The 11,305-nt window shown below is 44.7% G+C and overlaps 1 protein-coding gene across 1 annotated transcript; it reads right to left on the bottom strand.

Annotated features, from left to right (window-relative positions):
* Positions 1–8,440: 8,440 nt before the first annotated feature.
* On the bottom strand, positions 8,441–9,837 carry ZG16 (zymogen granule protein 16; the record flags this gene model as incomplete). Its single annotated transcript, XM_082671615.1, has 3 exons — positions 8,441–8,759; positions 9,469–9,601; positions 9,783–9,837. 3 exons carry the CDS (start codon positions 9,835–9,837, stop codon positions 8,441–8,443), a joined length of 507 nt encoding a protein of 168 aa, XP_082527741.1.
* Between the last annotated feature and the right edge of the window lie 1,468 nt (positions 9,838–11,305).

Here is an 11,305-nt window from a genome sequence, read left to right as displayed (position 1 = left end):
AATTACAGAAACAAATATGTAGAGACAGAAAGTTGATTCATGATTGCCAAGGGATGGTAAGGGGTTGATGAACTGGGACTGTTGCTGATAGGTATGGAATTTCTTTTGGGGGTGATGGAAATGTTCTGGAATTAGACAGTGGTGATAGTTGCACAACATAGTGAATGTACTAAAAACCACTAAAATGAACACTTACAAATGGTAAGTTTTTTTTTTTTTTTTTTTTTTGCGGTACGCGGGCCTCTCACTGTTGTGGCCTCTCCCGCTGCGGAGCACAGGCTCCGGACGCGCAGGCTCAGCGGCCATGGCTCACAGGCCCAGCCGCTCCGCGGCATGTGGGATCTTCCCAGTCCGGGGCATGGACCAGTGTCCCCTGCATCGGCAGGCGGACTCTCAACCACTGCGCCACCAGGGAAGCCCCAAATGGTAAGTTTTATGTTATGTGAATTATATCTCCATTAAAAAAATTGCCCAAAATTACAATAACAAACCCATTACATAGAACATAGAAAACATTTTAATTTTAAAAATGAGTATTTTCCAAAGCAAAAAAATAGTTACAAGAGTGACATTTTTTACATTTTTACAAATCTAATGTCTGATTCAAGACAAAACACCAGGATTCTCATGTCTGCTTCTGTAGTCAGTCTGTTGTAATATCACACATCATATAACCTCTTGAAAACTCGGCAGTATACCCAAGGAAGAATGCAAGGGAAAAAGTCAAACGGCATCTCAGTTTTATTATGAAAATAATTTTGACCTTGGAGACCTCTGAAAGTGTCTCAGGGATCTCCAGAATTTCCAAGACCACACTTCGAGAACTGTTAGTTGACTAGCAGTTTGGTCTTCCCTGCGCTTTACACAGGGGCTCTTCATGTTTTCACATTTGTTGCCAGTTCCCAGATATTTGGTAAGTTACCTGCCAGAAATAGTGGAAAGAGCATAGGTCAGGGAGTCAGGGCTTCTGAGGTTGAAAGAATAGCTTATGTACGGGGCTTTGTTGCCAGGCCGCCTGGGGTAGAGATATTTAGCCTCTTTGTGCCTCCATTTCTTCAGCTCTTGAAAGGGAATAATGGTTGGATCTGCTTCCTAGGGATCTGCATCTGCCTGGTGGAAATTAGGATTGTTAAACAACTGATATTCAAACAGAATAAGGTAATTCCGTTCACAGTGTTCAGTTGTAGTGTGCTAGCCACTGTCTTAGACAGATGTGGTTCTTATTTTCCTGGAGTTAATTTTTTTCGCCGGGGAGATGGGTGTGGGACTGGGTGATGGTGACAGACAATAAACAAAGAATTATAAGGGGAGGGTATCAAGATCTGCATCTGCCTGGTGGAAATTAGGGTTGTTAAACACCTGATATTCCAAGAGAAAGAAACAGTAATTTTTTTAAAAAACTTCCAAACTAGATCCTTAAGTAGCAAAGGAGAGCAGAGGCAAGTTGAATACAAGAGCTTACGCCATAAAAATTGGAAAGAGACTAGTGGATGAAGCAGATAATTCTGTCCTTCAAGCCTGGAAAGATTAAATGAGGGTCATCTGGGACAGCAGGCATAGCAACAGTGATGAGGAAGAGAACGTGGGCTGGAAAAGAGAGAACCAGACTTGGGGGGCGAGGTGGAGAAGGAGTCCTCAGATAATAGAGCACCATGGGTGTCCAAGAAACCATGCCAGTCTCCCCAACTTGGACAACCTTTCATTCATTTCATGTACAATTAATTACATAAGAGCCACAGGGGGTGGGGTGGACACTACCCAGAGGAGCTCCCGGGGGTCCGGCCAAGCTGTACACAGGCCCTGTCCTAAAGGCACTGAGGTCACCTTTGGTGGCTGCTGTGCATAGGCAAGTTTGCTGTGCTCACTGGAATGATGAGGCTTGCTCTGCAGAGGTTGCCTTGAGAAGACAAAAAAGAATATTAATGTTTAAAACAAAACAAAATATTGTAATCTCTAGAGCAGGTATTCTCAAAATGGGGGTCCCTGGTCTCTATCAAGTTAAAACTATTTTCATAACAATACTAAGATGTTTGCTTTTTCACTCTTATTCTCTCATGAGTGCAAAGGCTACATGATATGTAATAACAGATTGAATGCAGAACAAGCTGAACTAGTCTGTGGTGACAAAGTCAGAAAAGTGATTGCCTCTTGAGAGTTGGGGGCAGGAAGTGGCTGGGAAGGGCCCAGAGGGAATTTTCTGGGGTGATGGTAATGTCCTATATCTTGATAGTAGTTTGGGTTACACAGGCATATGCATTTGTCAAAACTCGCGTGTGGAAGCATGACATGATTTCCCAACCGTGTGATCCTCATATTGGCATTCCTTGTAAGATTTTGTTTCTAAGATATTTGAAAATCAAGGACATGTGAAAAATGCCCAGGTTTTAACATCAGAAAGACCTGAGTTTAATCCTGATTTTGCTACATACTATGTTTGTGACTTTGAACAAGTATAATAACAACATTTAGCAGAGTTCCTGGTACATCACAGGCACCTAATAAATACTTGTAATATGACCAAGTGAAGTAATGTAATTTTTCTTAGCTCTAATTTTGTACTAAGGATAACAGATCTCATTTTCATTTGCTCTACTAAGATTCATAGTGTTTCTGGGTGAATTTCATTTTGATGGCAAACTGAAGCAGAGAATTGGAAAAAAAAGTTTCTTTTTGCTTGAGTTTGCTCAGTTATTAAATACTAATGGGGAATAGGCAAGGGTGTAAGTTTGTGGGGAGGGGACACAGTGACCTCTGACATCTGTCCTTGTGACTCTCATCACCTACAAACATATCAACTGCCTTCTGTCTTGGTGACTTCATCTGAAAGATGGGAACAATGCTACTACTTTCCAATAGAATTGTAGTCACAATTAAATGAGGTAATTTTGAAGAGTACCAGACTTAAAATGGGTGCTCAATAAATGTTAGTTGTCTCTTCCATTTTTCATCTCTCCCTACTGTTTTCCCTGAAATAGATAAACATGTATGACATGTTAACATGTAAACATATTAATATAGTCTTCCTACCTGAAGTCATCCTTAATGTTCTCTCATATAGCCTATGTTAATAATTGGTCTGGGCTTCCCTGGTGGCGCAGTGTTTAAGAATCCGCCTGCCAATGCAGGGGACACGGGTTCGAGCCCTGGTCCGGGATGATCCCACATGCCGCGGAGCAACTAAGCCCGTGTGCCACAACTACTGACCCTGCTCTCTAGAGCCCGCAAGCCACAACTACTGAAGGCCCATGCCTAGAGCCCATGCTCCGCAACAAGAGAAGCCACTGCAATGAGAAGCCTGCGCACCGCAACAAAGAGTAGCCCCCACTCACCACAACTAGAGAAAGCCCATGCACAGCAACCAAGACCCAACACGGCCAAAAATAAATGAACAAAAATTTAGGAAAAAAAAAATTGGTCTGTATTTGCTGTCTTTCCCCAGCACATACAGGTCCACATTCATGATAACACCAAGAATTGCACACTTTCATTGGCTAGACTTGAATTTTTTGGACCAAAAACTTTCTTGAAATCCATGAGCTGTAGCCTAAAAGGGAGTCTTCTGTTACTAGAGAATTGGTTCTGTCGGGATGGTTGTTTAGGGATTTGACCTCAGCTGTCTCCTGGATGACTGCATCAGCTTGTGCAGGTTGAGGCCTCTCTATTCTTGGGGCTGCTCAAGAGACCTGGCCCTGTGTTCCCTTGACATGGCTCTCCCTGTTGCGCTCTGCAGTGGGAGCTTGGGGACTCACTATGTATATCAAATCATCACTTTGTACACTAAATATGTTACAATTTTTATTTGTCAATTATATTTTAATAAAGCGGTAAAACTTTTTTGAAAAATAAAATGAAGTTACTAAAAGTGTAGGTTTTGATAACCTAATAACGTATTCTGAAGGGAAGAAAAGAGAGCCAAAGTGAGGTTTCCCTGAGGAAGAAGAAATTCCACCTGCAGACTCTGCACCATCTCCTCCTGCCTGGAAGTTTCCAGATTGCTGGCCTGCCCTACGGATTTCAGACTTGCCTAGCCAGCCTCCACAGCTGCATAAACCAATTATTTGCAGTAAATCTCTTTATGTATATATGTACGTATAACTCTTCATGGTTCTTTCTCTTGTAGAACCTGACTGACACAGCAAGTAACTTTACTTATTTAACTGAACAAGTAAAGGCTAGGTGTTAACTGCCTCAAGTTTCACTCTTTACCTACTCCACATACAAACTTACCTATACCTTCACTCTATTTTCTTCTCTCTTAAAGTTTCCTGCTCCAACACCTACATAAAGCATCCTTGCCAATCTCTTCTGAGACCTTGCTCCATCGATTATCTCCTCTTTCCTGAATCTTCAGCCTCTACTCTAACTCATGCTCACGTCTCCCCTGTCTAGGAAAAAACAAAAACAAAAAAAACCTGCTTCCTTACATTCCCCATAAATATTACTTACATATTTTCTGCCTTTCTAGAGCCAGACTTCTTGAAATATTCAATTCTTGCCGCTGTATTTCCTCACTTCCCATTCATTCCTTAACCAATTGCAGCCTGCTCCAACTTTCAGGTTCCAGCCAAAACTTTCTTTGTCAAGATTATAAGTGACCTTCTGATTGCCAAAGCTAAAGAAACTGAAGTCTGTCCTTTTCTTGACTTCTCAGAGGCATTAACCACTCCTTGAAATTTCTGTCTTGCCTTTGAGTGCATCACTCCTCCTTCCCTTCACCTCCGAGACCACTCCATTCTCTATTTCTTTAACTGATTCTTCTTCTTCGGACCAACTGTCAAACTCTGGTGTTACCCAGTCCACTCTGACTTCAGCCTTTTATCATTTTATATGCCTACAGTTTCCCTGGGTGACTTCTTCCACACCCATCACTTGAACTTCATTATCTGTGTGCTGGTGACTCCTGAATCTAAGCCCTATATCAAACTCTTATCAAAGCTTTATTCCCAAATATCCCTCTGCCCAATGTTGGATCCAGACATGTCCCCATTCCAGAATGTGCCACAGATACATCAAAACTCAATGGGGAGGCTTCCTTGGTGGCGCAGTGGTTGAGAGTCCGCCTGCTGATGCAGGGGACATGGGTTCGTGCCCCGGTCCGGGAAGATCCCACATGCCGCGGAGCGGCTGGGCCCGTGAGCCATGGCTACTGAGCCTGCGCGTCCGGAGCCTGTGCTCCACAATGGGAGAGGCCACAAGAGTGAGGGGCCCACGTACCGCAAAACAAACAAACAAAAACCCAAAAAACGCAATGGGGGAACTTCCCTTGTGGTGCAGTGGTTAAGAATATGCCTGCCATTGCAGGGGACACAGGTTCAAGCCCTGGTCTGGGAAGATCCTACATGCTGCGGAGCAGCTAAGCCTGTGTGCCACAACTACTGAGCCTGCTCTCTAGAGCCCCTGTGCTACAACTACTGAGCCCGCGTGCCACAACTGCTGAAGCCCGCACGCCTAGAGCCTGTGCTCCACAACAAGAGAAGCCACCGCAATGAGAAGCCTGCACACTGCAATAAAGAGTAGCCCCCACTCGCTGCAACTAGAGAAAGCCCGCTCGCAGCAACAAAGAACCAACGCATCCAAAAATAAAAATAAATGTATAAGAAAAAAACAAAACCTCAGTGGGTCCAATGAACCTATCTACAAAACAGAAACAGACTCACAGACAGAGAACAGACTTGTGGTTGCCAAGGGGGAGGGGGCGGGGAGAGAAGGACTGGGAGTATGGGGTTAGCAGATGCAAACTATTATATATAGGGTGGATAAACAACAAGGTCCTACTGTATAGCACAGGGAATTATATTCAATATCCTGTGATAAACCATATGGAAAAGAATATAAAAAAAAGAATGTGTGTAACTGAGTCACTTTGCGGTACAGAAGAGATTGGCACAGCATTGTAAATCAACTGTATTTCGAAACTCAGTGGGTCCAAAAGCTAATTAATTTTTCTTTTGTATTCCCCATCTCAGAGAGTAACAGTCTTCCCAGTTTCCCAAGCTACTAACATGGTAGTTCTCCTAGATTCTCCTTCACTCACCCTCGTGCATTCAGTTATCACGTTCTTCTGAGCCTATCTTCCACCTCAAATCTCTCAAATTCTTCCCTTTTCCTCATATTACTGCCTTTGTATAGACATCATTTCTGATCTAGAACTAGTCTCTTAACTATTTTCGTATCTCATCCTGCTTTACCTTTAGTCCATTTTCCCCACTTATACCAGGAAAATTATATATTCTTCTAAATCTTATCAATCCCCTGGGCAAAGTTTTCAGTGGCTCCCCGTAACTCATAAGATAAAGTTTAAATAGTTCAGTATGATATTCGCGGTTCCTGCCTTTCCATGAGGCTTCATCTTTGGCCCAATTGTGATTTGCATTTTACCTGTACTGAACCACTTGTAGTTCTCATATCTTCATATTTCTGCATAAGCTGAGCCCAGTACTGTTCCCCTACACCACACACACACACACACACACACACACACACACACACACACACACACACACACACACACACACACACACACACACACACACACACACACACACACACAGTCTTCCCTGACCTCCCAGAGAAAGTTAGTCTTCTTTTTGGCTCCTTTAGCATCCTATGAAAAACACCTTTGTTATGGCACCAATAAAACAGTTTGACTAGAGGGAAAGAACCAGATCCTAGCAGGGGATATTTGGTAAATGTGTGATTAGCTTAATTCAGCAATTTTAAAGCTTAAGTTTTTAAGTAAGGGGATATTTTCTTCAATCATAATCTCCTGCCAAACCTAATGTGTAGACTAGATAAGAGCCAGCAATCCCTTCCCTTAGCCCCCTTGTGCCATGCTGCCTCTGAGGTGCCAGTGCCTTAAGTGGGCATAGTGTGAAAACAGAGGCTTTCCTACAGTTGACCAGATATCTGATCTGTCAAAAGTCTGTCAGATTCAGCCATAAAAAGGATTGCAGTACTGATACATGCTATAACATGGATAAAACTTGAAAATATTATGTTAAATGGAAGAAGCTAGACATAAAAGGCCACATTGTTGTATAATTTGATCTGTATGAAATGTCCAGAATAGGAAAATCCATAGAGACAGAAAGTAGATGAGGGTTACCAGGGCCTGGGGGAGAGGAGAATGGAGAGTGACTGCTTAATGGGGATGGGGTTTCTTTTGAGGCGGTAAAAGTGTTCTGGGATTAGAGAGCGGTGATGGTTGCCCAACTTGTGAACATACTAAAAACCTCTGAATGGCACACTCTAAAAGGGTGAATTTTACATTATGTGATTTATATCTCAATAAAAATATAATTACAGTGGCACAGTATTCCATTCCATGGAATTGAGAGAAATAAAGGAATTTTTATAAAAGCAGACTAGGCATAAGTTTGTGTAATGTTAATATTTCTTTGTAAAATTACATGTGCATAACTGTTATCTTCGTCTAATTGTAAGAAATGTGACTGGGATTCTCTGGGATGTGTATAAACTTATTGGGAGCAGTGAGTAAGTTCCCCCACCCCCAATCACCACCACACACACACAAAAGAAAACAAACAAAAAACTGTCAAAAATTTAGGACCAGGAGCTAGAGTCCTAAGAATTATTTCCAAAGCAACTTTGTATCCTTGCTCAATCTATCCAGTCACCCTAATGCTTCCCCTGGACTCTAACCAGCCCCTTCTCTTCATGGAAACCCATGATGGAAATCTCTACCCCCCCACCCCCCCACCTTGGGATGTCCTTGTTTTGAGGGTAATATTGGCAGAGTAGAAGCTGTTGAGGAGGTGGTGGCTTCCTGAGGAAAGAACTGCAGTCTGAGAGAGCTGAGCAAGGACACCAGGGCTTATGAGTAAAGGTGGGGAGGAACTAGGCTGGGGTAATAGGCAAAGCCCTTGGCAGGAACTTAGGCTAAATTTTGGGAGTCAGGTGGGTTCTGGGAAATAACAAAGGATGATGGCTCAGGCCACCCATGTACAGTGAGTGGGTTAAGGTCAGGAGAGTGAGGTGACAGCCTTTTGGTGGAGAGGCACTATCTCAAGGGGAAGACAAAGGGGAGAAAAGGGCTGGAGAGTGGAACATCTGGGGTTTTCGCAATAAACCACAACTAGGTCTTACCTTCAGCCTTAGAACTCCAGTTTGGGTAAACACTTGAAAAAAAGAATTGGTGCAGGCCAGAATCTTATCTCCTCTTAATAAATTATGAAGAAAAGCCCAGGATTCTTACACCTCTCTCCCTCATCCTCCCACTCTTCCCCAGATTGACGTCTGACGAATAGCCAGAAATGAGAGTCACACATCCATACCCAGAGTCAAGAGGTGGACCCCAGCTGCAGGCACCCATACACACACTTTAGCCATGCCCTTTTATTATTTCTTTTTCATTGAGACAGGTGGATGGTGGTTAGTGGTGAGGGGTTCCCATACCCCCACTGCAGTGTTGCAGGACAACTCAGCAGTTCTCGTGTTTACTGGGGTAGACATCCCAGTGGAAGCCAATGGCATTGATAATGGATTGGCCAGATCGGCCACTGATGAATCGTAGCACAGTGTTGGGGTGCAAGGGGACAGCTTTGAAATTCTTGCCTCTGTTTTTCCCAAAAGTCAAGACGCGGGACTTGTCAGTCACAAAGACCAGCTTTCTCAGGTAGTTCCTGTACTTTCCCGACACCTGGACCACTGATTCCCCAGGGTCCAGGGAGATCTCGTGCAGCTTTCCCAACTTGCCACCCACGTAATCGCTCCACACCGTGCCGTAGCGCACCTGGAGACTAGGGGCAGGGGTGAGGAGGGAAGAAAGGGAGACACTGAGTAAGGTGATCAGAATTCAGGACCTCTTGGCCTACAGTCTGAGACCTTCAGACTAGTGACAGGGATGACAAACCCCCTGCCAGTCCCACAGAATGTGAGGGTTGGGTAAGCCCTTGGAGATCATACATGGAACTTCAACTCCTCATTTTGCTGACAAACAGGCTCACAGAGGGAAAACAACTTGCCCAGAATCACCCAGACAGTGAATATCAGAGCTTGAATTTGAAGTCTACACTCCCACCAGGCCCCCACCCCCTACTTGAAACAAGAAAAGGGATTTTTCAAACATCTGAAAGGCTCCGATGAAGGAAGAGACTTGTCCATGCTGTGCTAGGATACAAATCCAGGATCAGAAGGATAAAGTTTTGGGAGAGCCATCAAGCAAAGATGGAGGATGCCAGAGGGGATTTAAACCTTGGGTGGGGGAAAAACTAGACAACTTCCAGGTCCCTCTGAGTTGATGGTATATGATTTACCCAAGATCACAAGTGTGGGTGTGTTAGGGGTTTCGACAGCACAGGTCTCAAATCCAAGTCCTCTAATAATTTTTCCATATCCTGTTATCCCTGTGACTTGATTGAAACAGATGTGACCCAAAGTGACTGAGAAATACACAATTTAGTAAGATCCTGGAAGGTCCCCAAACCACCGAAACGCAAAGAATCTAACCCTATGATGTAGTAGCTGTTAACTCGGACACGAATGGCAGTGATGGGGCCATCCAGCTGGTTTGCAGAATGGGAGAATCGCTTTCCTCCGTAGCCTCCATACTCTCCACTGAAAGAGGAGGAGCTGGCCTGAACTGGAGGGAAAGGTGGAGTTGGGGGGAGAAATCCCGAGAGCTCAGTTTCTCCCCACCACCCTTATTCCCCCCACAGCTCAGTTCCCACCACCCCAAGTCAGCCACTGACAGCCTTGGCCACCAGCAGTACAGGAAGCTGCTTCCCCTGACTCTAGTGCTGGGCTCCTGGTTTCTCACTTACGCTTACTGGCAGAGGCTGATGCACAAAGAATGGCAAGAAAAGCAACGGTCAACATCCTGGGGCTGGAGTGGGAAGAAAGGAGAAAGTGAACGTTTACCCTTATCCCCCCAGATATCATTTACCCGGGCACCCCTGAGCTCCAGTTGAGGCTCGGGTTTCTTGGTCGTTCAACTCAGACCTCATCCACCCAGTCTTGGTCTTAGAAAGAACTGTCCACACTCTCTAGTCCTGTTTGTCACAAATACTATCTTATGTGTCCTCAATCCCTCTGCCTCTCTCCGGTCTGGCTACAGCCGATCCTTCTCTTCCCTCCCAAGCCAGAAGATCAATCCTGACCTTCTAACTGGATTAAGCTGTGTCAAGCCCTGTTCCCTCCTGGCACAAAGCAGGAAAGGAGTTTTCTAAAGAAGAAGTGGAGGACATCTCCAAATCCTAGAGATGGTTGAGTTTATCAAACCAGGAGTCAGAGCAAAACCTAACTGAAGTAGGCCTGTGGTAGATTGGCCCAGTCTGTGGGACATCTGGGGCATAGTTTAAATTCCTAGTTTCATCCTAGTCTCAAATCAGAAGGAAAGGAGCATTTTAGAGGTGTGTCTCTGGGTCACTTGGAGAGTGAAGGTGGTGATAGAAGAAACAGCCAACAGCACTGTCCAAGCAGGTGGGATAGACTGAGGAGTTGGAGAAGAAATCGGAACCGGCTTAAGACAGATCCCAGGCACCTGGTCTATTTGTCATACCTCCTTCTCCACTAACACAAATCTGGCCGTAGGTGTATCCCGGTGTCCCCAGTCCTTCAGCTGAGATCCAGATATCCTTAACCTAAGACTAGCTCACAACCAGATGCCCCGGTTAGCTGACACGCAGGTCTCCCCAGCCATTCAATCCAGGAAGCCTCTTCTTCAGCTCAGCGTGAATCCCCTCTAATTCAAATCCAGGCATCCCTATTACCCCTCAGCCCACACCTCTGTCACCCCTCACCTGGCACTTTCAAGTGCAAAGTAACCCCCTGGAAACTTCCAGGTCTTTTATACCTCGTCCAAGCCCTCCCCCTGCTCTTCATTGCGTGAACCTCACCTCCTGAGCAAACATGATCAAACTCTTAGGGTCAGTTGTCAGGCAGGGTCTGGAACATCTTATCCTGCCCCAAGGGTTACAGGTGGCAGGGTGGGGTCAACTCTGGACCAAAGCCCAGATCTCAGGAGAGGCAGAATAAACTTGAGAAAAGATCACCAACCGAAGGGCCAGCTGCTTTGTGTGGGCAAACTTCCTAATCACCTCTGGTCCAAGGTCCAAGGTTCTCCTTCCCCTATTTGGTTTCTGCTGGTGCCCTCACCTGCAATCTGCCATCTTTCAGGATAAACATTGTCCTCTGCAGGTATTTGAAATATAGATTCTCCTGGAAAGGGATTACACTCCCAACACCTTATATTTAGGAATGCCTACTATTTGCCAGACACTTTTTTTCTCTCCCCTTATATTTTATTTGAAAAAATCCAGAGTATAGAAAAGTTGAAAGAATTGTA

Source organism: Grampus griseus (assembly GCF_964374135.1).
Source record: "Grampus griseus genome assembly, chromosome: 14".
Lineage (NCBI taxonomy): Eukaryota > Metazoa > Chordata > Mammalia > Artiodactyla > Delphinidae > Grampus > Grampus griseus.
Note: the sequence above shows the minus strand (reverse complement) of the source record. Positions and strands in the feature narration are given on the sequence as shown.